This window comes from Theropithecus gelada, chromosome 1 (genome assembly GCF_003255815.1).
Source record: "Theropithecus gelada isolate Dixy chromosome 1, Tgel_1.0, whole genome shotgun sequence".
Classification (NCBI taxonomy): Eukaryota; Metazoa; Chordata; class Mammalia; order Primates; family Cercopithecidae; genus Theropithecus; species Theropithecus gelada.
In genome coordinates this window covers 183,182,258-183,209,467 of record NC_037668.1, presented here as the reverse complement: position 1 = coordinate 183,209,467, position 27,210 = coordinate 183,182,258, and the positions used below count along the sequence as shown (strand labels likewise).

General features: G+C 41.8%; 2 protein-coding genes and 1 long non-coding RNA gene across 6 annotated transcripts in view; 2 read left to right on the top strand and 1 right to left on the bottom strand.

Moving 5' to 3' along the window:
- NPL (N-acetylneuraminate pyruvate lyase) overlaps nt 1-12,028 on the top strand; it is a 39,296-nt gene extending 27,268 nt beyond the window's left edge. For both annotated transcript variants that reach the window (XM_025389932.1, XM_025389924.1), the window contains 5 exons: nt 1,026-1,174; nt 1,303-1,349; nt 4,933-5,017; nt 7,691-7,730; nt 10,627-12,028. In XM_025389932.1, coding sequence (XP_025245717.1) covers nt 1,026-1,174; nt 1,303-1,349; nt 4,933-5,017; nt 7,691-7,730; nt 10,627-10,811 — 506 coding nt within the window. In that variant the 3' untranslated portion in view covers nt 10,812-12,028. The remainder of the gene's footprint in view (nt 1-1,025; nt 1,175-1,302; nt 1,350-4,932; nt 5,018-7,690; nt 7,731-10,626) is intronic.
- A 3,264-nt stretch (nt 12,029-15,292) lies between these two features.
- LOC112613112 lies at nt 15,293-21,130 on the bottom strand. The gene is made up of 2 exons (XR_003116917.1): nt 20,851-21,130; nt 15,293-19,540 (listed from the first exon to the last, which is right to left on the bottom strand). It is a non-coding gene; the product is annotated as an uncharacterized LOC112613112 (long non-coding RNA).
- Nucleotides 20,843-27,210, top strand: part of DHX9 (DExH-box helicase 9) — a 48,598-nt gene continuing 42,230 nt past the window's right edge. For 2 of the 3 annotated variants that reach the window (XM_025368297.1, XM_025368306.1), the window contains exons 1-3: nt 20,843-20,995; nt 24,119-24,251; nt 24,811-24,951. In XM_025368297.1, the coding sequence (XP_025224082.1) occupies nt 24,141-24,251; nt 24,811-24,951 (252 nt within the window). In that variant the 5' untranslated portion in view covers nt 20,843-20,995; nt 24,119-24,140. Of the gene's footprint in view, nt 20,996-21,101; nt 21,475-24,118; nt 24,252-24,810; nt 24,952-27,210 lie in introns of those variants that run through there. The other variant, XM_025368289.1, reaches the window with a different exon arrangement.

The window sequence follows — 27,210 nt, the reverse complement described above, 5'->3', positions numbered from 1 at the left end:
CTGACACTGGCTACTGGAGTCAGCATTGAATCCCACAGGTTAAGGGCTTAGTCCCACAGGACTGCCCCCACTTCAATGCCAGTCTCAAGTCCCAGGTTGTGGCCTGTACTTCCTACCAGCTGGCTATAAATCAGGGTTCCAGTTACCTCCTCCTTGGGTTCAATTAATGTGCTATAGCAGTTTGCAGAACTCAAAGAAACACTTTACTTACTATTGCCCATTTATTACAAAGGAAACAGATAAACAGCCAGAAGAAGAGATGCATAGGGTAAGATATGTGTGAAGGGGCATGGAGTTTCATGCCCTCTCTGAACAAGCCATCCTCCAGACACCTTCATGTGTTCAGCAACACAGAGTCCCTGTCCTTTTGAGTTTTTATGGGGGCTGCATTATGTAGGCATGATTGAGTACATCATTGGCCATGGGTGATCGACTCAATCTTTAGCCCCGCTCTCCTCCCCAGAGGCCAAGCGTGTGACTGAAAGTTCCAACCCTCTTAAGTATATGGTTGGTTCCCCTGGCAACCAGCCCTCATCCTGAGGCTATCTAGGAGATCTAGTCATCAGTAAACTTTGTAGCATACAGAAATATACATATCACTTTGGAGATTCCAAGGGGTTTAGGAGATTTGTGTCAGATGCTCCTATCTCTCAGGAAATTACAAAGGTCTTGGGAGCTCTGTGTCAGGAATAAGGGTCAAAGACCAAGTGTTAGAATAAAATACTCTCCTAGCACCCCTGTCTACAAGGGTTTTAGGTACTTTGTCTCAGGAACCAGGGACTAAGACCAAATATATATTTACACTTCACAAATATCCATCTACTGCCTTCAAGGAATGGGAAGTTTAGGATTATAATTGGACAAGTACATAGGAGCTGCTAGTCAGGGAGAAGTGATTAGGCCTAGTCTGCAGTCAGTTCTGGCTGACAGCAGCTTGTGGCAGCTCACTGCAGATGCGTGGCACTATATGAGATGTTATTTCCTGGAGATGTGCAGATTGATGAGGTGCTTATTATTTTGAGCAGTTCGTGCTGAGGAGTTGTTGGATGGGATTCAGGATAAGATCCCCACCTTCCAAGGGCTGAAATTCAGTGATACAGATCTCTTAGACTTCGGGCAATGTGTTGATCAGAATCGCCAGCAACAATTTGCTTTCCTTTTTGGGGTGGATGAGGTAAGTCACCCCCTAGCATGTTGCAGCAGGTCAGTTCCCTCCAAAACAATTTGTGTAGATATTTATATAGTAGCATCTCTTTTCTTTCTCTTTTTTTATAAAAGTGAATATTCTTTGTTTCTGATTAGCAACTGCTGAGTGCTCTGGTGATGGGAGCAACTGGAGCAGTGGGCAGGTAAGCATGACTCATTTTTCCCAATGATTATAAAGTCCCCCATAAAGGCATTCATCACCAAAGTAGCTGTATTTCTTTTTTCTTTTTTTTTTTTTTTTTTTTTTTGTTGTTGTTGTTGAGACAGAATCTTGCTCTGCTCCTCAGGCTGGAGTGCAGTGGTGCGATCTCGGCTCACTGCAAGCTCCACCTCCCGAGTTCATGCCATTCTTCGCCTCAGCCTCCCCAGTTGCTGGGACTACAGGCGCCCACCACCATGCCCGGCTAATTTTTTGTATTTTTTTTAGTAGAGATGGGGTTTCACCGCGTTAGCCAGGATGGTCTCGATCTCCTGACCTCGTGATCCGCCCACCTCAGCCTCCCAAAGTGCTGGGATTACAGGCATGAGCCACCGCACCCGGCCCAAGTAGCTGTATTTCTTACATGTGTATCCTTTCTAATAGAAGTTTCCTTTCTTTTCCACATTCTTCCAGTGAAAGGGAATTAAATAGTGCTTAGTTGTTTGTTAGAAATTCAGTCATTGGGCTGGGCATGGTGGCTCACGCCTGTAATCCCAGCACTTTGGGAGGCCAAGGTAGGCGGATCACTTGAGGTCAGGAGTTTGAAACCAGCCTGGGCAACATGGTGAAACCCCCTCTCTACTAAAAATTTTAAAAAATGGGCCGGATGCAGTGACTCATGCCTGTAATCCCAACACTTTGGGAGGCTGAGGCAGGTGGATCACGAGGTCATCAGTTTGAGACCAGCCTGGTGAAACACTGTCTCTAGTAAAAATACAAAAATTAGCTGCCAGTAATCCCAGCTACTTGGGAGACTGAGGCGGGAGAATTGCTTGAAACTGGAAGGCGGAGGTTGCAGTGAGCCGAGATCGCACCACTGCACTCTAGCCTGGGCAACAAGAGTGAAACTCTGTCTAAAAAAAAAAAAAAAAAAAAGAAGCCAGACGTGGTGGCAGGCACCTGTGATCCCAGCTACTTGGGAGCTGAGGCATGAGAATCACTTGAACCCAGGAGACAGAGGTTGCAGTGAGCTGAGATCGAGCCACTGCACTCCAGCCTGGGTGACAGAGCAAGACTCCATCTCAAAAAAAAGAAAAAGGATAAAAAAGAAATTCAGTCATTGTTTAGCATCTGTTGCAGTTAGAGGTGAGACACATGAGCACATGAATTGAGCACATGCACAAGGCCTAGACCTTAGCGGGAACTGACGCTTAGTGCTATAGACCCTGGTGACCAGGGTCTCAAGGATGGACTCACACTTTGTGAGTTCTATCTTCGTCAGAAATTATTTGGTTGCAAGTAACAGAAACCCATTTAAACTACCTTATGTACAAGAAGACACGTTATTATAAAATTCTGGGAAACCACATAGAGCCCAAGAGGAGGATGTAAAACCAGGCCTCAGAGAAGATGAAAGCTAAGAACTGCAGAATCTCAACCGCCAAGGCAGATTATCTTCCATATGTGGTTTTTTGGAGAGACTCACCGCTACATCTTTCTGCACATCTCTTTATTTCTCTTCTCTCTCTCTGTATCCAAATGGGCTTTCTCTGCTTCAGCATGCACATGGCCAATCATGGCTGCCCAAGCGTGGCATTTTGGGACATCATTAGATAGCACTGCCTAGGCAAGTGTCCGTGTCAGGTCCAACCAGAATCATGTGGCCCAATGCCTACTTAGCAAAAGACAGGCAATTCAATTAGCATGTCCACTGCACATGTTAACTTAATTCATTAGAATATGCTTCCAAGCAGATTGAATTAAATGTTTGCATTAACTGAAAGATACCAGGGGAGCAAAATAACATTTATAACATGTCTTGGTGAGCCTGGCTGTGAGGAAGAGTGACTGAGTTGAATAATATAAATGGCTTGTTCACCAAGCCAAGATGGCCTATGACAGCCATTGTAACTACAGGGCTATTTCTACTGAGGAAATTTGAATGTTGTATTTGCTGACCACATGTGTTAATTCATTCTCACATTGCTATAAAGAAATAACTGACAAATGTATAAGAAAAGAGGTTTAATTGGCTCACAGTTCTGCAGGCTGTGCAGGAAGCATGGTAGCGTGTGCTTGGTTTCTGAAGGAAACTTTCAATCATGGCGGAAGGCTAAGCAGGCACATCTTACGTGGCCAGAGCAGGAGGGAGGAAGTGAGGTGGCACACACTTTTAAATAACTGGATCTCACGAGAACTCACTATCGCGACAATGGCACAAAGGGGGATATGTTAAACCATGAGAAACTGCCCCTGTGATCCAGTCACCTCCCACCAGGCTCCACCTCTAGCACTGGGGATTACATTTCAACCTGAGATTTGGGGAGGGACACAGATCCAAACCATATCACCATTAAACCTTTTTCCACTTGGAAATTCTTACTTTTTTGGCTCCTGCTTTTTGGCCTCTATACAAAGCATTTTAATTCTGTCAACATAATCTATAAGGCAAGTACATTTGGTTAAACTTCATTTCTCCCTAGCTATAATCACCTTTCTGTCTAACCAAGGATAAACCTAAGACCACTGGGATTCAAATTTTAGTATTCTGAAGCTCCTCAGACATTGTTCTTCCTTACTGTATTACCAGAAGATAACCTGAGCTTCACATTCCTGGAATTCCTTGCTGTTGACCCCGGTTCTATATATATAAGTCCAACAACATTTCTGTTATTGGTACATCAAGATAAATACATTTCCTGATACCGAATTACTATGGGAGAAGCCATTTGAATTTAAAGAACTTGGGGAAATGTCCTTATTATGAGTTTCTATAACCTTTTACCTTGCCGGTTTCTCTAAGAATTCAGCAATTTATTTAAGATATTTATAGGTAGAGTTGGAGAGTTTTATAAGTCCACAAAAATATTTTGTCAGATCAAATAACTATTCTCACCTTCATTTTTGTTGAATTGTTATAGAAGACAACACGAAGCAATGGAAAGTTTTCGTGGAAACTCTGAAGCCATTCTTTAATCAAAATAAAAACCAGGCCTACCTTGCAGGGTTTTACAAGGATTAGACATGATTTATGTCAAGCCTATAATATAATAGGCATTTAGTAAATGATCCCTCATTTTATTATCATTATTATTAATATTACTATCTAGAAACTAGTTTTTAAGTAATATACACATTAGCAAGGAATATGGGTAATTTGTTAGGATTTGCCCCTGTTTTCATGGTGCTCCATCCACCCAGTGTTTCAGCATAAGGCTTTTAGGACTCACCTCAGATGCTACATTTTATCCACAGTTCTTGTCTAGCATTGCACTTGTGTGTACCCTAGGGCAAAAGCTGGCCTCAGTCGCTTGCTAGCAAATACACCTCCATTTTTTTTCCTTTATCTTTTTTCCGCTTTTCTTCCTTTATCCCCTTTTGTCTCAATCCCTTCTCTGCAGTACTGCTTAGTATTGCTGGAAAACTCAGAACTGAAGACAGTCTGATCCCCTATTAGATTAGGACCCAAAAACAGACTTTAGGAGGACTAGGTGTATTTTTTCCCTTTTAAACAGCAGAGGGATTTGAAGATCTGGACCTTTCCTGTTGAGTTATTGAACCTGCAGTATTTGTTATTGTCTTGCCAGTACCTATAACTACCTGGGAAAAAAGACAAACCAGATGTTGGAGGCTTTTGAACGAAAGGACCTCTCTTTAGCCCTGAACTATCAGGTAAACGTTTTCTTCCCTTCCCATAAATCACAGCCTTTTTTCTTCCCCACTTGAGGATTCTTTTTCTTCTCTCTACCATGCCTGCCCTCATTAAAATTGCCCAGCTGCCTCTTTCTTTACCTTTCTTCTGTTTTGTACTTTTTCTTGTCTAAAACCAAAGAAAGCTGTCCCCATTTTCTGTGTTCCCGACATGTCTAATCAGGACAGGACCCATACAGGGATGACTCCTCTCTTCCTCCTAGAAAGGATCTTATTTTACTCTATCTTCAAAGTACTTTTGTGACTATAATATAATGGCCATAGATTTCTGGGAAAATGACCACAGGCTGTCCCCTTGAGGACATCACACCAGAGTTATCACAGAATATGAGGAAGCTATGAAGATGGTAACCTAAAATGGGGAAGGCTTCATTCAAAGTCAGGGCAGGTCAGTCTTGTTCACCCTGGAAATGTGCTGAGAACTAGAAACATCCACCAGGAAAGAAATAAGAGCCTAGTGGGTGATCCAAAGTAGATACAGGATTTGAAACAGGAAGAAAAAACCAGCAGAAGCTGATATGTTGCTGGGAAGACTCCAGAGGACATAGTGGCTGCTGTGAATGTTCCATGGAGGATAGCCTAGCCATCCAGGGAAAGAAGAGCCTCAGTTGAAGGGTAGAACAGTCTCAACAACTGGTTCTTTTTTATTTAGAGATAGGGTTTTGCTCTGTTGCCCAGGTTGGAGCTCAGTGATGTGATCATAGCTCACTGCAGCCTTGAATCCTCCTGGGCTCAAGCAGTCTTCCTGCCTCAGCCTCCTGAGTAGCTGGGACTACAGGCATGCGCCACCATGCCCAGCTAACATCTGGTTCTAACACATGGTTCTAAAGTGTAAATGGAATGAAGTGACAGAAAGTAGGGTAGACATGAGAGCAAGACTTTTGGGGTCTGAGAGGCATGAGGATTTTCAGGATAGTATAAGTGGTTGAGAGGTGTATCCCAAGAAAATAAGTGGGAATGGAAAGACGTGACTGAAGCAAGTGGTTGGTCCTAATAAAGCTTGGCTGTGGGATCTTTCTGAACAGGACAGGCTGCCATCAGGGTATTCAGAGATTACAGATCAGAAGTACAAAGCATGCTGGGGGTTAAAGGGAGTGACCTGCAGCCCCAACCCAGAGAGAACATGAAGAAGCAGAATCCAGAGTGGTTAATTATTCCCTACCCATAGGCCTCAAAGTTGAGCCATCATAAATCTACTTCTTCCTTAAAGTTTAAATACTATATGTAATATTCGCCTTTGTCTATCCTCAGACCAGCTGAAACTAAGAACAGGAACAAGGTAGGGATCTAGGAAGCTATGCCAAATCAACTAAACATTGACAAGACTTTGGTTTAGATAAGGGTAAGAAGAATGAATTGTGCATACTCTGCCGTCTCCTTGCACTGGTGGTTCCCGCCACCCTGCCCAGTTTCCTAGAAAAGTTATTTCTGAAAATTCTAACCTGTTCTGAGCAGAACAGGGAAATCACAGATAGAGTAGACTGAAGCAGCTATAATGTTGACCCTTCCATTCAATGGCTTCTCTTACTGGTTGATCCAGTCTTCATCTTTTTTTCCCTCTTAGTCCCACTCTAAATAAAACATCCCATTGAAAACGATGTTGGTAAGGAACTTAGTTTATCACATTCTCTGTTTCTTCTTAAGAAGGCACGTGTGAGTGAGTCTTATTTACTCAGTACATAATTTCAGTGAAGGTGGTTTCTGCTCTTAAAGAGCTTTTAGTCAAGTGAAGAAGCAGACGAAAAGTTAGGGCTAAATTGATCTCATTCACTTTAATGTACTTAAGTGCCCTCTGTTCTATTTACATGAGTGAAATTACAACAACCTGCACCTCCATTTCACGCCAATTCTTATGCTCATCAATTTTACAAAACAGCATTTATGGAAGTTGAGGATCTAGAAATTGATTCCCATAAATCTTAGCCTTGGCCACGTGCTCCTTAGGCATCCTGGAAGGTACCCCAGAGCTATATGTACCCAAGTTTAAAAACCACTGCACTGGCTGGGCGCGGTGGCTCAAGCCTGTAATCCCAGCACTTTGGGAGGCCGAGACGGGTGGATCACGAGGTCAGGAGATCGAGACCATCCTGGCTAACACGGTGAAACCCCGTCTCTACTAAAAAAAAATACAAAAAAATTAGCCGGGCGAGGTGGTGGGCGCCTGTAGTCCCAGCTACTCGGGAGGCTGAGGCAGGAGAATGGCGTGAACCCAGGAGGCGGAGCTTGCAGTGAGCCGAGATCGCGCCAGTGCACTCCAGCCTGGGCGACAGAGCGAGACTCCGTCTCAAAAAAAAAAAAAAAAAAAAAAACCACTGCACTAACTGATAAGTTTACCTATGTAAGCCAGATGGATAAGGGGTGTGATTCCCATCTTTACTCTCTTGTAGAATTCCATCATTGAAGCTTCTTTTCTGCACGGGCCCATTCTGTAAAGCCTACATGTATGAAAAGATCTTACCTTAGCCTGGATGGATCCCAGTCATCTTCACTTGGCTATTTTTCTCCACTCTGACAGACCTTTAGTAAATGAAGGTGTGCAGACTTTTTAGGGTTTCTGTAATTTGACTTCTACATTATTTACATTGTTTACACAGTTCAATAATACTAACTATAGATATGTTTGTTCTTTTTTAGTTTTGTATCCAGAGATTTATCAACTTTGTGGTCAAACTAGGTAAGTGCCACATGTCTCCTGCTTTGTTTGCTGCTGGAGACTGTAAAGAAAATGGAATACCGTCACTTTCTCTGAGGGTTCAACAAGAACACCTTTTAATGGTCTGCTGTAAGCAGAGTTCTGTTTCCCTTATTAACCCTCAGGGCCAACTATATAAAACTGTGAAGTAAACCTAGTTGGAAAATCTTTGGCAGCCTTCTCCATTTTAGCACATACTTACCCCATTTTCCATTCTTTCTCTCCTAAAGCGTCAGCACTCCCTCCCTTTACTTGCCTCTGCTTATTAAAATTCTACTACTGCATTGAGGTTGATTTCAGCCTAAGTGCTTGGAGGAAGGCAGTCTAAATACAGATCTTACTAAATTGTGAATGATTGACAGCTCTCCCAAGAGTATTTACAATTTAAACAGAGTTTATTAACACAAGTAAGCTTAAATGGATAGAGGTTTGGATAATATGACAAAGTAAAATTGGGGAGCAGTGGTGGGGAGAAATACAGTGAATTTGAGTAGAGAAACCTCTCCAGAGTGTCTTAAATCTCCCATAACAAATGACAAATGCCACCATCCACTCTTATTCTGCAAGAGATTGGCCCTTGGGCCAATCGAATCTGCGTTAATGCAGGAAAATTTTTAAGTTTATTTTTGGCAGGCCTCCCTGCTGTCTGTCAGAGTTCTGCATAATCCTGGCAACTCCTCCCTCTCCCCCAAGCACCTCTTGTGTGTTATGCCCCTCATTCTTGTAGGGTTCTCAACCCACTCTCTTACTCCCTCAAGGGCATTCTGTTTGTTTTTCCACTTTCATGATTTTTGCACATTTGTGTGCCTCCAGTGCTATGAACTACCTGTTGTTCCCTTGTTCTAAGCAATGTTTTCACAAAATTGTGGATTTGGTGTGATAATTATTATGTTCCTAAAGTACATTAAAATAGGTATTGAACTATTAAAATTTTAGACAAACTAAAAGATTGATGTGTGCAGTAGTCCCCACTTATCTCAGGGGGATATGTTCCAAGATGACCAGTGGATGCCTGAAATTGCAGATAGTACGAAACCCTACATATACCATGTTTTTTCCTGTACATACATACCTATGGTGAAGTTTAATTTATAAATTAGGCATAGTAAGAGATAAACAGTAACTAATAATAAAATAGAACAATTATAACAATATACTGCAATAAAAGTTATATGACTGTGGTCAGTCTCTCTGTCTCTCAAAATATCTTATTATTTTTGGACTGCAGTTGACCACAGGTAACTGAAACCATGGAAAGTGAAACTGCAGACAAGGGAGGCCTACTGTATATTCAATCATGCTAATATTTTCCTTCCCAATGCTCAGTTTTTACTGTAACTAAGTTAACTTAGCAAAAGAAAGTTAGTTCTTATATCTTGAATCTGAAAGCAATAGCCAGCTAAGAAAACAAATTACAGACATTTTAGAAGATGGGGATTGGGGATTATGATGGATAATTATTAGTTATGCTTTTTACATATTAACAGTGTACCTGATCTTCCATCTGCCTCTTCAATCTGAAGGCTTTGTCTTTCTTTAGTTCTGAAAAAATTCTCTATTATCCGTAAAGAATGTTTTGACTGCATTTACTCAAATCTGTGATTCTGAAAGTCCATTAGTTGTATTTTGGATTTTCTCAATCTGTATCTCAATTTTAAAAAAAATATTTAACATATCTTTCTCTGCTGTATTCTGGATTATTTCCTTAGCTCTACCTTGAAAATCGCTAATTCTTTAGCTATGTTTTTACTGTTTGATTTCCCTAAATATATATTTTTTTCAATATTTCTTGTTGATTGTTTTATACTCTACCATTCTTCTCGTAGCCTATGACTTCTATTCCTCCTTTTATCTCTGAGAAGTCTCTTTCAGAATTTTCTGTCATCTACTCTTAGGATGTAAGTTTTGTCATTTTTGAACGTGCTAGTTCTCATGCTGCTGCTTATCCTCATGCACTTTGTAATTTTTAGCTTTTCAGCTCATCTTCAGAGACCATTGTTTTCTGGGTAACCCACTGAACATTAGGTTGTAAGGTACCCTATCAAGTGGGTTTACATTTGCTTCTGCTAGGACACTATAGTTCAACCAGTTCTAGTCAGTCTTTGGGTTAATTTCTTAGTATAGTACCTATACTAAGTGTGTAACGTACATTGGGATCCATCATTCACCTTTGGCTCAGGCTTGAGATTTCTTTCATGAGATCGTTTCCATCCACAAGCCTAGTAGAAGTCAAGCTTTCTTCCCTATCCCCAGACCAGTGGGCTGGGTTTTTTCTATTGCTTTTCATAGAAGGCTGACTACCGGTTTTTACATAGGGAGTTTAATTCCAGCTTCTCACCATGCACAGATCTAAGGCTTCATTTTCCATTCCCATCCCAGCTGTATAACACCAGCATGAAAACAGCAGCGTTGAGTCATAAGCCACCTTAAGTACTGCATTTTTCAGGGACTTCCTAAATAAACTTAAACTAAATTTCATCCTGGCAATAAAGTCCTACCTCCTTTGATCAACAATAGTATATTCCTAAATCAGATTATCCTCAAGGGCTGTTTGGCATCAGCTTCTCCTCACCTTTCTGATCTCTTTATTCCTGATACCTTTGGCTTCTCCTTCTTGGGTTTAAGATTAACCTTGAGTCTTCGTTTTCTTTTACTGTGATCAACTTTTAAAATTTTCCAGCGTTTCTATGTGTTTGAAGCAGGAAGAGGGATTTCAAATGATTGCTCATCTGTCATATTGACTAGAAATGTTCCCAACTTTTGTTTTAATCTTACCTTGTTGTAGTAGTTGCTGTTAGCATATGATCTCCTTCTTTGGGATGTTTGTGGAGAGACAGACAGTACCAGTCATGTTTCCTAATTTATTTTTCCTGTCTAGGTTTTGGAGTGTCACAGACCAAAGCCATCATGACTCTGGTCTCTGGGATTCCAATGGGCCCACCCCGGCTTCCACTGCAGAAAGCCTCCAGGGAGTTTACTGATAGTGCTGAAGCTAAACTGAAGAGCCTGGATTTCCTTTCTTTCACTGATTTAAAGGATGGAAGCTTGGAAGCTAGTAGCTAGTGCCTCTCTATCAAATCAGGTTTTGTACCTTGAGACATAATCTACCTTAAATAGTGCATTCTTTTCTCAGGGAATTTTAGATGAACTTGAATAAACTCTCCTAGCAAATGAACTCTCACATCAATCGACAAGCATTGAGGTACCTATTGTGAGCCTTAAAAAGCCTTACTTTGTGAAGGGGCAAAAACTCTAGGAGTCACAACTCTAAGTCATTCATTTCACAGATTTTTTTGTGGAGAAATTTCTGTTTATATGGATGAAGTGGAATCAAGAGGAAAATTGTAATTGATTAATTCCATCTGTCTTTAGGAACTCTCATCTCAATTTCTGGTTCCTAATCCTATTTTAAAGTTGTCTAATTTTAAACCACTATAATATATCTTCATTTTAATAAATATTCATTTGGAATCTAGGAAAACTCTGAGCTACTGCATTTAGACAGGCACTTTAATACCAAACTATAACACGTCTCAATTATATACGACTCGAAATACACCAGCTCATCTGGTTGCTCTGTCTAACTCTAGAATGGATGCTTCTGAATTCATTTCGATGTCACCACTTTCCTCTCTTCAGAAACGTTGGGTCAGGTGAGGACTTGTTTCAGTTCCTATAACTCAGTAAAGGGCAGCTTTCTCATAACAAAGGAAAAGGTCTTCCCCAAAGATGAATTTAAGTCTCTACTTTTTGCTATACAGAAAACTCAAAGTTTCAAAGAACCAAAGGGCTCTTCCTCTAGGCACCACAATCTTCCCCTTTCTCCACTGAGAAGACTGTCTCTCCCACAGGACCCTGAATTATTGAAATCAAAGGCCGACTTCCTTTCTGCAGTGAGTCCGGAGGCTACTGTTACTATCCTGTCACACTTGCAACCAGTTACTTTTCTTTAGTGATAGAAGATTTGGGGAGGACCCAAAGGACTCACAGCTTTCTCTCCATACCTCCTTTTACTCTTTTCTTTCTGTGTAACATATCAACAACTGTTTAATCTCCCTTCTAACAAACCTTGATGTAAGCTTTCTGATATCAAAGTATATTGACAGTTAACCCTTACTGATTTTAAACTTGACTATCCAGTCTGTTAATTACCTAAGATTTTGTTTTCATTTCATCTCTAATTGTTTTGATCATTGGCAGAGAAAGAGTATTTGAAATTCATATCAGTTTTGCTCCTTATTTTAATCTCTTTGAATTAAAAATAACACTTTTTCAAAATGCAAATTTGAAATTATAAGTAGACTTCAATTATCTTTGCTAATCCTCTCTTTAATTAGCTAGTTAAAAGTTGTTATATTTATATATCCTCAACTCTCTTTTTGCCTTTTTAGCTGTTAATTTCCTGAAAGAAGAAAATGAGTTTTTGTTAGTTTTTGGTTCTGAGGATGTGATATCCTTACTTAATGATACTAAAGCCAAATTTAAATTTTAAAATTAATTCTTGGGTATCCAATAAACAAAGAACTATTTTTCTATTTTTGCTTTTGTGAAGTCAGTGCTTAGAGGATTTTTAAGATGGTTAATGAGCTTTTGTGAACATAAAGAGAGATATGATTTTAAAATGGCCAGGTCTGAGTTTAGCTCTGTTAACATCCAGTAGCTTAGAAATGAATATCATATAGCAGTAGGCTATTAATAGTGCACTTAACAAGTAAAATTTTGGAATACTATGAACTTATTGTTTTGTTTATAATATATTCCTAAATTGTTTTTAACATTAAAACTACAGTAATGGCATGTGAAATATTTCATTCAACACAGTACTAAAAGCTGATTTCCAACCTCTTTGTTTCAAGATAGAAATCTGAGATCAGTCCATTGGGGATGGTTGGAGGGACAGGAGTGATTTTAGGAATTGGTTTTACTTAGGATCTCTCTTGGGTTTATTCAAAGACGTAGGAAAATGCCATGGGGGTGAGGTGGCAGTAGGGTGGGGGGCAGTGGGAGTAATGTATATTTTTTCCTAGAAGGGTTATTTGCCACAACTTGAGATAAATTTCTTCTTTCTGATCACCTGAAGGGCACGGAAAATCCAAACTCTTAGGAGGCTGATGTCTAAGGCTGGGTTGAGGGACTTTGCGTAGTGACTGCAACCCAAGCTTAGGTACCCACCTGAGCTCACCAAGGCTTTTCACACAGGGGAAATGGAGTTGGATCTACAAACCCATCAAATCAAGTAGAGGAAACAACACATCCAAGCCATTTAACCATTCCCTTATCACATGCTGACTCAACCCTCAATTTCCTCCAGTGAAAGTAAGAGGGAAACTTGGAACCAAAATTATGCAAATAGCAGAGCTAAGCCCCAGGTAGAGGCAGAGCACTACCTCACACTTTGGGTTTCTGGGGCTGAGAAATGGCTATCTGGGTGAACAAGAAAACCCAAATCATAGTTTCTCTGTGAACCCCCTTGGTGACTCTTAGGAAATTATTTGATATATAATACATTTTAGCATTTTAAGTTACACAACCAGAAGGAGAACCCTAGAGCATTTTCTTAAGTCTTAATCACACAATTAATAAATATAATGGAATGGATTCAACAAAATACATAGAGAACTATATCCAACAGGATGTGTTACCTTTATCTGTAGACCAGTTACAGAGAGTGTTGAAGTTTTATTCCGGAGGGACCACCAAAGGAGATTATACATCAATCACACGTTCACCTCTGATATGTTTTCTCTGATATATTCTGCTAGAATGCCCTTCATGAATATCAGCGTCCCATGTTTGAGCCAGATGTTGGGTTAGGCCCTATAGGCATGGAAATTGTCACAAATGCCAGCCTTTGGTGTGAGAGACAAGCCTTCTCATCTATCAGCAAGCACACAAAACAAGGTTATCTTTGAGGTCATGGGGAAGTGGGTTCCCACAAGCGGGCAAGTACATCAGCATCTCAGTATGGTCTACAGTCCAAGTCCAGTTTGCACCATTTTAAAGTTATCCTACCTCAGGTAGAAGGAGGTGGGATAATGACCACATACTACATTCTTGAGAATCCTCAGATTAGGGTGAAACAAAGTGATCCACCCTCAGAGCTTGAATGAGTGGGCACATTTAATGCATGTTAGTGAGAGTGGCAAATAATATTCACAGGCTGTTTTAGTTCATTCTCATGCTGCTAATAAAGATATATCTGAGACTGGGTAATTTATAAAGGAAAGACGTTTACAGTTCAGCATGGCTGGGGAGAAGGGGGAGCAAACACATCCTTCTTCACATGGCGGCAGCAAGGAAAAGTGCCGAGCAAAAGGGGTAAAAGCCCCTTGTAAAACCATCAGATATCGTGAGAACTCACTCTCATGAAAACAGCAGCATGGGAGTAACCACCCTCATGATTCAGTTAACTCCCATCAGGTCCCTCCCACAGCAGATGGGGATTATGGAAACTATAATTCAAGATGAGATTTGGGTGGGGACACAGCCAAACCATATCACAGGCCTAGCTGGTCTTAGGTTGCAGTTACTATCTGAACTCCCCTGAACATTGACCAATTAGTATTGTCCTTTTCCTAAGGTAATAACCTCAATCAGATTTGACTTCCCAATTTGAGCAGAACTCCAGAATCATTCAATTAAAACACTAAATATATTCTGCCTTTAGCTCTTTCTTTTTTTTTTTTTTTTTTTTTTTTTTTTTTTTTTTTTTTTTTTTTTTTGAGACAGAGTCTCGCTTAGTCGCCCAGGCTGGAGTGCAGTGGCGCGATCTCGGCTCACTGCAAGCTCTGCCTCCCGGGTTCACGCCATTCTCCTGCCTCAGCCTCCCGAGTAGCTGGGACTACAGGCGCCCGCCGCCTCGCCCGGCTAATTTTTTGCATTTTTAGTAGAGACGGGGTTTCACCGTGTTAGCCAGGATGGTCTCGATCTCCTGACCTCGTGATCCGCCCGCCTCGGCCTCCCAAAGTGCTGGGATTACAGGCGTGAGCCACCGCGCCCGGCCTGCCTTTAGCTCTTTCATTTGTCTATATAGAACTGTACCTATCTGTATATCTCTCAAGATCCTTCAATATGGCCAGAGGAAAGTGGTGGGGGATGGAGGTGCAGAAGAGGGACCAATTTCCACAAGGTGGTAAGAGGGGGCTTCTCTAGGTCCATTACACTTAATATGAAATTAGAATGTTGGAAAGAAACCAGTCAGGTGAAGAGTAGCAGAGGATGCATTCCAGGTGGTAGGACCAACATATTTGACAGTTCTGAGCCATGGGAGAGTCTGGAGTGTGAAGAACTGAACAGAAGCCAATGAATCAGAGCTCAGGCACCAATGAGAAAGAGTAGGAAGTGATTAATGTAAAGCGACTGCAAAGGAGCCAGCTCCTGTAAGGTGTTGTAAGCCACAGGAACATTAAACTCACAGTGTTTTTCTGTGCTGTAACTTTAAGTGCTATAAATTTAGAGTGTAAAATAACTATAGGCCCCCCTAACTATAGGCCCCCCTAAAGACTGAAAAATTGGTAAAGAAGGAAGAAAGTTTACAACAAGCCTTCATTACATTATAGTTTGTAAATAAACTGTCTTTATTATTTCAACTTGTTTATATAAGCTTATCTCTGGTAAAATTGATTTTTTTGGTCTGAATTTGTTTTCTTTGGTTTACACAGAATGCATCATGATTTTCCAGTGAAAATATTATTTTCATTTAGTGGCTTTTCACTTAGCAGTAGGGTTTTCGGGAGTGAATTAAATGTAATAACGAGGAAAAGGTATATTTCTATTCAGCAACAGATAATTCTAGTATCTAAAATATTTATAGATATAATTCTGTCAGTTTTCTTTTTCTGCTGGCACTCAACTCATTGGACTTTATTTGTTTTTTAAAAACAGAGACAGGGTCTCACTATGTTGGCCAGGCTGGTTTTGAACTCCTGGCTTCAAGTGATCCCACACCTCAATCTCCCAAAGTGTTGGGATCACCCACATGAGCCACTTATACCCTGCCACTCATCAGAGGTAAAGATCCTCACCTGTTTTATGATTTTTTGAACTTGAGCTTATGTTCAGTGGAATTTTATAGGAATTATTTGAGGTCTGGATAGAAGACTATTCCACCAAAGAGAATATAATTTTAATCCTTCTAAGTGATTTATTTCCGCTGATTAATAAGCACTTTAAATAATTGACTTGAGGGTTTTTTGGATATCATAGGAAATGAGTCTTTTTTTTTTTTTTTTTTCCTACCTAGCATCTAGTTTTTGATAGACAAGTTTCCTTATTCCCCTCTTCTGGTTGGTTTGGTTTTTCATTGTTGCTATTGTTGTTCACTTTTCACTGAAGATATAAGGCATTCTGGCTTATGTGTAGGTCTCCTCTTAGCCTCTGCATGTTGGGCAGTCTCTTTTGTCTCCTTTCTCCTAAGCTCCAATGCAGCTTTTATTAAAAGGAAGCTCAAGTTCATTAAAAATCAGCAGACCCTTTCAGAGTAGGTGCTTACGTCAGGGTTCTTTTGCCTCTCTGGATTCATTCATTCACTTCATTAATGTTTACCTCTAAAGCATTTTCTTTCTTGACAGCACAACAATGCATTTTTTTATTGTATTCAACATTTTCTGTTTTCAATGGTAAGTTTATTTAGGGCATCTCCATTTTTTCAAGCTTTTGGAATCTTTTGCTTTCAATTCGTCTTTTAAAGACAGCAAATTTATATTTTGCTACAGGTTCCACTCTGAGTCATTTTCTCTTTAATAGATTATTATGTCCCATTTACCTTTATTGAAAATCTTTCTAAAGTAGTTTGTAGAGGGAAACATTAATTTGTTCAGGTAAATAAATACAGTAATTCTATACTAGTATCCAGTAAGAAATTATAAATTCTAGATATGTGAAACTAATTAACACTGGAAAAAAGTAAAACCCCATAACCTTATAGAAATGTGTTCTTGTGGTGGCTCATGCCTGTAACCCCAGCACTTTCAGAAGCTGAGGTGGGAGAATCAGTTGAGGCCAGGTGTTTGAGACTAGCCTGGGCAACATAACAAGACCCTGTCTCTACAAAAAGAAAAGAAAGACATGTATTAGTCTCAGTTAAAGCTTGTATAAAGCAAGCAACAAAAATGCTCAAATATATAAATGCATGGGTAAATAAAGCCCTGAACTAACTTAATATGGGAACCATAAAAGCAAATGTGAATATGGCATTTCAAGACTACATAACTAAGAAGGAAGCCAAACTATAAATTAATTCCTGTAGAATAAATATGGAGAAAGCAAATATAACTGTAAAAATGGAGCAAAGCATGTTGCAAAATCCTGTGAATGTGAATAGATTTCTATGTAGCCATAGAACTTATAGATTAACAAATGGTTCAAGAAAAACTGGTACAATGGAGACAGAAAAATGATTTCCAATGTTATGATTGCTTATAGAAAAGACAAATAGTCACTTATACATATGTACAACAAGCAATAAAAAAGAAGTCTAATAGAAATTGGCTGTTGAATGACCATAATTATATAACAAGAAAATAATTTTTAAAAGAATCAGATAGGTTCTGTTCTTCATTCTCAAAAGCTAGACTACCATTTTTGCTGGAATTCACATTATATACTTCCTCTGTGTCACTCATTGCATTAAAAGCGTCATCAGTCCTTTAAACCAGCGGTCCCCAACCTATTTGGCACCAGGGACAGGTTTCATGGAAGACAATTTTTCCACGCACCAGGGGCCTGGGAGGGGTGGTGTCAGGATGAAGCCATTGCACCTCAGATCATTAGGCATTTTCTCATAAGGAGCACACAACCTAGATCCCTTGCATCTGCAGTTCACAGTAAGGTTCACATTCCTATAAGAATCTAATGGCTGCTGCTGATGTGACAGGTGGTAATGCTCGCTAACCTTTCGCTCACTTCCTTCTGTACGGCCCCGTTCCTGACAGGCCATGGACCAGTACTGGTCTGCAGCCCAGGAATTGGAGACCCCTTCATTAAGAGATCAACCAGCTCTTCAATATGTGAAGGTTTATGTGGGTAATTATATCAGAGGAGAGAAGGTTCTGGTCTCATCCTCTTATAAGGGCACTAATCCCATCATGGGGGCTCTACTGTCATGACCTCATCTAAACCCAGTTATATCCTAAAAGCCCCATCTCCAAATACCATCACATTGAGGATTAGGGCTTCAGCATACAAATTTGAGGGAGATACAAATATTCAGTCCATATCAGCATATGGATGGTGGTTGGAATATGGGAAGAATAAGACTCTCCAGGTAGAGGGTATATAGAGTGCTAAGAACAGAACCTGGGCATGACTTGCAATTGGAGTGCACACAGAGGAAGAGAAGTTGAGGAGGAGTCTAGATGAAGTGATCAGAAATGTGAGAGCAGGACTATGCTCAAAGGAACTCCAAATGTCTTAAATTTGAGCAACAGTGGTACTCAGAGAACATTTGCCTTTAGGAGTTTCATCCTGGAGGAGAAGATATCTTTGTATCTCTTGTTTCCCACCAAACTAAGTGAACTTTCATCTGTTATTTCTAGTCAAAAAGGTAAATGTGAAATGTTATGTAGTCCAATTGAAGCAGACCTTTCATTATTTGATCATGAGTGACCTATAGCCTCAGTTCCAAATTCTTAATAGGGACAAAGTTACCTGTTTTATAATAAAGCTTAAAAAATATTCCCTACCCTGCTCTGTCCTGCTTAACCTCTGAAATCTCCCTAATTGGTCAGCTACTGGGAACAGGTAATGGTTGTGTTGAAATCGGCCCACTTTCCATACTTTTGGGACATGTTGTAAGGCTTCATCTGCAAATGTTAAGATTTTAGACAGTGCTAGTTGCCAAGGGCCACCTACAAAGGTAATGCCAGTCCTCGGACCCAAATCCCAGGGGACTCTAGGTCTCAGGTGCAGAGCCTGAATTAAGAACCAACTCAATAACAAAATTATTAATCCTTGGAAGCTAAAGATCCACTTTTGAAAAATGTATTTCCATATAATATATTGATACTTTTGTTGTGCTCATTATATACTATAAAAGACTTGCAATTCATTTATGCTAGTTGAGCCTCTTTATTTACTTATTTTGAGATGGAGTCTCACTCTGTCACCCAGGCTGGAGTGCAGTGGGACGATCTGAGCTGGCTGCAACCTCTGCCCCCTCCAGGTTCAAGCAATTATCTTGCCTCAGTCTCCCGAGTAGCTGGGATTACAGGCACCCACCACCTTGCCCGGCTAATTTTTGTATTTTTAGTAGAGACGGGGTTTCGCCATGTTGGCCAGGCTGGTCTCGAATTCCTGACCTCAGGTGATCCACATGCCTTGCCCTCCCAAAGTGCTGGGATTACAGGCGTGAACCACCGCACCTGTCCTTGTTGAGGGTTCTTGCATCTATCTTCATCAGGGATACTGGCCTATAGATTTTTTTTTTCTTGTGTCCATATCTAGTTTTGGTATCAGGGTAATGCTGGCCTCACAGGATGAGTTTGAGAAGAATTGGTATTAGTTCTTCTTTAACTGTTTGGTAGAATTCAGCAGTGAAGCAATCAGGGCCTGGGCTTTTATTTGATGGGAGACTTTATATTACTGATTCAATCTCATTACTCATAGTTGGTCTTTTCAGGTTTTCTATTTCTTCTTGGTTCAATTTTGATAAGTTGTATCTGTTCAGGAATTTACCCATTTCCATTTGGTTTCCAATTTGTTGGCATATAGTTGTTCATAACAGTCTCTAATGATCCTTTGTATTTCTGTGGTATCGGTTTAATGTCTTCTAGGCCCCTGCTGCTTTCAACACCCTGAAGGGTACAAAAAAAAAATTAAGGTCTTTCCTTCAGTGATTTTATTCTTAATTAAAGAGAACAATCACATGAAGAAAATAATGAGTAAATGCTAAACTATGTTGTGCTGATTTTAAGAATGACAGTTTTAAAGGGAGTGATCACTGTGAGCTAGAAGGATTAAGAAAAACATACGGAAACGGGTGAATTATATCCATAGATATAATGAGCCCAGATAATTGATTCATCTGGATTCCCTGGAACAATCCCAGCTGGAAATGTTGTGTATCATTACCTTCATAGGAAGCACTGGAGTTCAAAATTTAACAATGACTAGTATAATAATTAAGGATACAATTATTCCAAAGACTTGGAACACAAAAGTTTATCCAATTTAAACAAAAGCAACCTTGCAGATTTTATTCCTACCTAAAACTAGTTTGCTGAGCACTTACAATGTTCCAGGCACAGCAGAGAGCGACCTGCGTTAGCCAGGCAGAACGCCCGCCTTCACTAAGCTTATTTCTTTCATGGTTTTTTGTTTTTGAGACGGAGCCTCGCTCTCTTGCCCAGGCAATGGTGTGATCTCGGTCCACTGCAACCTCCGCCGCCCCCCCAGCCCCCACCCCAGGGTTCAAGCGATTCTCCTGCCTCAGCCTCCTGAGTAGCTGGGATTGCAGGAGCCCGCCCAGCCACCCAAGTAGCTGGGATTGCAGGCGCCCGCCCCCATGCCCGGCTAATTTTTGTATTTTTTTAGTAGAGACGGGGTTTCACCACGTTGGCCAGGCTGGTCTCGAACTCCTGATCTCAAGTGATTCGCCCACCTCGGCCTCCCAAAGTGCTGGGATTGCAGGCACCGCGCCCGGCCAGTTTATTTCTTTCAAGAGACACTGGCGTTGAGACTATCTGAATCAATACAGTAACTAAGCCTACTGAACACCTACGTGCCAGGTATTGAACTAAGTCCCCCTTCATATGCCATTTCATGTAATTATCTCAACAACCCTACCCAGTTAGCAGCAAGGTTTCCAGTTCTGCCTTCGAAGGGAACCTCCTCTCACCAGAGATCCCTATGACAGACCCTGCGAAACATTTTGCTGCATCAGAATGCTACAGGTCGTCAAATCCCTAACATGCGCAAAAGCGGGTAGCGGATTATCGCGGGTAGCGGATTATCCAGAGTAGCAGGCCTGGTCCGCTTCCCGCCTGGCGCAGCGCATCTCCCTAGCAACGAAACCCTTCCGCGCCGCGAGGTGGCTGAGCCCCGCCCCCTCCATTGGCGCGCCCTCACCATCCCCCGCCCCGGCGCGCGTTCTGCGCATGCGTACGCTCGCTAGTCCCGCCCCCTCGCGCCGCGGTCGGAGCCATTTCGCCGATTCCTCCATGCGAGTTGCAGTGCGTTTCTCTGTTGTCTCCGTGGAAGGCCAGAGTCACACACGGTCCTAAGAGCTGGGCACCAGGAAGCGAAGGCTGGTAAGGGAGAGACGTTGCGACCATCATGCGGGGCGGCGGGGTCGCGGGCGGGCGGCGTGGACCGTGGCTCCGCAGCCGGCTTTGTTGCGAAGCGCGGGCGGCGGCGGCGGCTGGGGGTGGGGGAAGGGACGAGCCGCCCGCGGGTCCCCGGATTGCGGGTTGCGTGCGCGCCTCGCCGAGGTGCGCTTGCGCTGCCCAGGCCGCCTGTGGCCCCCTCCCCTTCGCCCAGCGGTTCCCGCTGCTGCCTCTAGCAGCCAAGGCCCGCTTCCTCCTCTGGCCTGCGTACGCCGGAGCACCGCGGCGGCTGAGGGAAGAGGGTGCATCGCCTGTGGTGGTTGCCGCCGGGGCGCCACTCACCTAGGGCCTTTCAGTCATTCATTCAAGCCACAAATAACTGGCGCCGTCGTGCAGGCCTTGTGGCTAGAGCAAAAAGAAATTAAAGAATGTAAAGGGAGAGCGCCTTTGGCTAGTATAGCGAGGTGAGGCGTCTCGAAGGAGGGAGGCTTTGAGCTGATCACCGCGGCCGACGCGAAGGAAAAGCAGAGCCTGCAGAAGCGGAAGGGATTAGTTAGCGCCTAACGGCAGAGACTGCGCGGGAGCTGAAAGCAGGCCATGTGACTGGAGTGTGGCGAGAAAGGCCTTCAAAGGAGAATGGGTTTTAGGGTGGCAAGAATGGAAACAGAAACCGTATAGGACAGTATTTAGCCGGGTGTGCAGTAGTGGTGGCAGGAGAGATGGGGAGAAACGAATGGATAGGGGACGTATTTTGAAGGAGAAATGCGCAGTGGTGGAAGGTAGTAGATCTGGAGTCAGGCTACGTTTTCTGAAATTCTTGATTTTTTTTTTTTTGGACGGAGTCTCTCTCTGTCGCCAGGCTGGAGTGCAGTGGCGCGATCGCGGCCCACTGCAACCTCCGTCTCCCGGGTTCAAGTGATTCTCCTGCCTCAGCCTCCCGAGTAGCTGGGACTACAGGCGCGCGCCACCACGCCCAGCTAATTTTTGTATTTTTAGTAGAAACGGGGTTTCATCATGTTGGCCAGGATGATCTCGATATCTTGACCTCGTGGTCCGACTGCCTTGGCCTCCCAAAGTGTTAGGATTCCAGGCGTGAGCCACAGCGCCTGCCCGAATTATTGTTCTTCTAATTAGTAGCTCTGTCTTTCTGAGGCAAGATATTCTTTGTCTCAGTTTCCTTCTCTAAAGGGATAGTGGTCTTACCTATACAAGATTACTAAGGATTAAGTAAAATAGTTCCATTTAGATGATCTATTATGGATATTGTTTGACACACAGTAAGGGTTCTACAAAGGATAATTATGGAGAATCTTCAGGGAGTGGACGACTCTCAACTTGTGCCAGGAGTAACTTGGTGGATGTTGTGCCGTTTATGGAAACCGAAATGTAGGGTAGGGTGTTGGAACAGATTTGAGGGGAAATTTAAAATTCTGTTTTGACTGAGATGCCAAAATAACATACAGATGGGTGAGTTAGTGCCACAGTTGGATGCACTTGATTTTGGACTTTAAAGAGAAACGACGGGCCGGGAGCTGTGGCTCACGCCTGTAATCCCAGCACTTTGGGAGGTTGAGGCGGGCGGCTCAGGAGGTCAGGAGATCCAGACAACCCCGGCTAACACGGTGAAATCCCGTGTATACTAAAAATATAAAAAATTAGCTGGTCGTGGTGGCGGGCGCCTGTAGTCCCGGCTACTGGGGAGGCTGAGGCAGGAGAATCGCTTGAACCCTGGAGGCGGAGGTTGCAGTGAGCCGAGATCTCGCCACTACAGTCTGCAACTGAATGAGACTCTGTCTCAAAAAAAGAAAAAAAAGAGAAAAAAGACTAAACCTTCAATATATATATTTAAGCATCGATAGCATGTAGTTGGTATTGAAAATTATGGGGTTGTATGAGACTAGAGAGACAGGAGTTTGATAGTATAGTCCTTCATATTACTCATTCACCATGAGGGCTTGTTGTTTAATTATTCACGAGGTGGAATTTCCAGATAAACATCTTCAGCTTTCCACGGCTTTTTTGTTAATAGGACATTCCCTTCGCCACATGGATGACCAGAGTTAGACTGTGACCACTCAAACGTAACAAATTTATGCCAGGGTACAGTTTGATGCATTAGACGTAGGTGCTAACAAAATGCATCAAACGTGAAACGTGAAGCAGACGGTTTAATGCTGGTAATAGGATTCGTTTCACAGCAAACTAAATTCATAGCACATTTTATTTTCTCTGGTTATAAATGTGGTCTCAGATATCTTCCTTACAGTTTAGACTCAGCATTTAGACTGATAGGATCCATATCTTCTGGTATTTTATAGACTGAGACAGAGAGGGAGTGCCAAGACTGATTGTTGCATTTCAAGAAAACTTTAGTATCCTCAAATTTTAATAAATAATAAAGCCTAAAGGAGAGATTTGGTATAGAACATTTAAGTCAATAATAGGTCATTGTCTTCAGTACTGAGTGCTTAATGTATTTGAACTTTATTATATTATTAATACATGACCACAACTGTGGAAACAGTGTGCTAATGGTCGTAATCAGAATGAGAATAAAACATTGAGTTTATGTGCAAGTGATAGCTATTTCTTAATATATAGTTGTTTGAATTTGAATTTAGGCCTCCACTGTGGGTGACTTGGAAGTTACTTAACTTTCTAAGTCTTAGTTTAGGAAGGAAGGAAGTTTAGGAGGGAAGTTTCCTGAAAAGACAATGATAGTACCCACCATATCTGTGTGCCGTTGTGAGAATGAACTGAGTTAAATAATAAGGTGCCCGTTGTAGAATGTAGGGCCTTATATAAAATACTTTGTAACAAAAGATAAAAATCACTCTTAGTCCCCAAAGATAACCATTTTAGGGGGTATTTCTTTCCAGTCTTGCTCATGTGTATGCATTTTTCATGTAGTACAAATCATACCGTTTTGTATCCTTTTTCTTACAACATGTAAAAGTTTCAATTATGTCATTAAAATTTATATGTGGGAAGTCCTAGCAACATGATAGAATATCCTATGTTTAACCTAGATTCAGTGATCCAGATAATTGGTTCCTCCCAGTTTTTGCTATTATAAATTGTGTTTTTAACTGACTTTTGTTTTCTTAGATCTGAAGAAGACACTTGAATCATGGGTGACGTCAAAAATTTTCTGTATGCCTGGTGTGGCAAAAGGAAGATGACCCCGTCCTATGAAATTAGAGCGGTGGGGAACAAAAACAGGCAGAAATTCATGTGTGAGGTACTAAAGAATACAGTTTGCATTTATGTGATTTATGAGGTTCATTTTGGGGTTAAAAGAATGTTTTCTGTTTGGAGATGTTAATGTGTTGCACATTAGGAAACGACAGTTTATTATTGTGACTTGACTGCTATTCTAAATCATTTTCAAGTCAGCATTGCTTTTAAAGAAAGCAATCTGACAGGTAAGTTTTTCTAATTAGAGCCTATATCTTCCTCAGCACCAGTAGTCGGGATGGGAAAAGTTGGATCAACTGTAGTTTTACAAGCACCTTTAGAAAGCAGAGCAATTCTTGATTGCTTCAAATCAAAGTGCTTAAATACAACTGAAGAGCTTGTTCGTGCATATTACAGAATCAGATTGTAATGTGAACCTTCTGTTATATGAGAAAAAAATAGCTGAACCTCTTAACATTGTTTTTGTGTTATCACTATACAACACAATTCAAGCTTTTTCTTTCAGTAGCTCATGAATTCTCTTAGGTGTATTATTTTCAGTGTATTTCTAGAGTATATTTCCTAAAGTTAGCTGTTTTGTTTTTTGTTTCTTTTTTTTTAAGGTTCAGGTGGAAGGCTATAATTACACTGGCATGGGAAATTCCACCAATAAAAAAGATGCACAAAGCAATGCTGCCAGAGACTTTGTTAACTATTTGGTTCGAATAAATGAAATAAAGAGTGAAGAAGTTCCAGCTTTTGGGGTAAGTACCTATGGCCAAGCAGTTGAGATGCGTGTTGTAAAGTTGTACAAAGTCAATATGCGTAAGAGACTCAGGATAATAATTTTTCACTGTTTACATATATATCGTGTTTCTTAACGAAATTTGGTATCTTGTTTTCTCTCAGGACTGGACAAAATTTCTGAAGATGTGGATTGCATCCTTATTATGTACCTGTCTTAGGGGCTTGAGAAATTCCATTAATCTTTGTGTCTTACGGTTTTATTTGTTTCATGTATTCATACACCAGAAATTTCAGAGTCTGTTATGTTCCATTCATTTCCAGTGATAATACTTTAAATAGAAAAATCAGTAATATTTTAGACATGTTTGCTCCCATTGACACTCCCTCCACCCCCCACCCCAGGTTAGCAATGAGTCCTTGCTCTGTCACCCAGGCTAGAATGCAGTGGCAACCATAGCTCACTGCAGCCTCAAACTCTTGGGCTCAAGCAATCCTTCATCCTTACCCCTCTTAGTAGCTGGACTACAGGTTCATGCCATCACTTCTGGCAAGTTGTTTGTTTTTTGAGGCAGTCTTGCTCTGTTGCCCAGGCTGGAGTGATCTTGGCTCACTGCAACCTCCACCTTCTGGGTTCAAGCGATTCTCTCCTGCCTCAGCCTCCAAGTAGCTGGGATTACAGGCATGCTCCATGGTGCCCCCCTATTTTTTGTATTTTTAGTAGAGATGGGGTCTCACCATGTTGGCCAGGCTGGTGTTGAACTCCTGACCTCCAGTGATCCATCCACCCGCTTCGGTCTTCCAAAGTGCTGCGATCACAGGCATGAGCCACTGCACCTGGCTGACATATCCTTATATAACAAAATAGTATTTTATGCAATAGAGTATTTTTGTATTTTTTATATCATGATTATTTTAAGTATGTAAGTATGCAAGAGATACCTCTGTCTAGTAGGTTGTTTTTTGGGGATTTTGTTTTGTTTTTCTGCCTTTTTTGTTTTTGAGGCTGGAGTGCAGTGACTATTCATAGGCTCCGTCAAACTCTTGGCCTCAAGCCATCCTCCCACCTCAGCTCTACCCCAGTAGCTGGGACTGTGGGTATGTGCCGCTACACTAGGCTTTACTAGTTTTTGAGAAATAAGCTTTATTTCTTTTTCTTTTATTTTTTTAAGATGGAGTCTCGCTGTGTTACCTAGGGTGGAATGCAGTGGCACAATCTGGGCTCACCGCAACCTCTGCCTTCCGTGTTCAACCAATTATTCTGCCTCAGTCTCCTGAGTAGCTGGGATTAACAGGTGTGAGTCACCACACCCAGCTAATTATTATTATTATTTTATTTATTTATTTTTTTTTTTGAGACAAATTCTTGCTCTTGTTCCCTAAGCTGGAGTGCAGTGGTGGAATCTCGGTTCACTGCAATCTCTGCCTCCTGGGTTCAAGCGATTCTCCTGCCTCAGCCTCCCAAGTCGCTGGGATAACAGATACCTGCCAACATGCCCAGCTAATTTTATATTTTTAGTAGAGTCGGGGTTTTACCATTTTGGCCAGGCTGGTCTCAAACTCCTGACCTTGGCCTCCCAAAGTGCTGGGATTATAGGCGTGAACCACCACGCCCTTCCTACGCCCAGCTAATTTTTGTATTTTTAGTAGAGATAGATTTTCACCATGCTGGCCAGGCTTGTCTTGAACTCCTGACCTTAAGTGATCCGCCCCCTTCAGCCTCCCAAAGTGCTGGGATTACAGGCGTGAGCCACCACACCCGGCCTGTCTATGCCAGTTTTAACAGGGTCCTGTTACTGAATTTTTGTATACTGACTTGTTATAAAAGAAATCTTGGCCGGGCGTGGTGGCTCAAGCCTGTAATCCCAGCACTTTGGGAGGCCAAGGGCGGATCACGAGGTCAGGAGATCGTGACCATCCTGGCTAACATGGTGAAACCCCATCTTTACTTTTTTTTTTTTTTTTTTTTTGAGACGGAGTCTTGCTCTGTCGCCCAGGCTGGAGTGCAGTGGCCGGATCTCAGCTCACTGCAAGCTCTGCCTCCCGGGTTCCCGCCATTCTCCTGCCTCAGCCTCCCGAGTAGCTGGGACTACAGGCGCCCACAACCGCGCCCGGCTAATTTTTTGTATTTTTAGTAGAGACGAGGTTTCACCGTGGTCTCGATGAGAAGTGATCCGCCCCCTTCAGCCTCCCAAAGTGCTGGGATTACAGGCGTGAGCCACCGCGCCCGGCTGAAACCCCATCTTTACTAAAAAAAATACAAAAAACTAGCCGGGCGA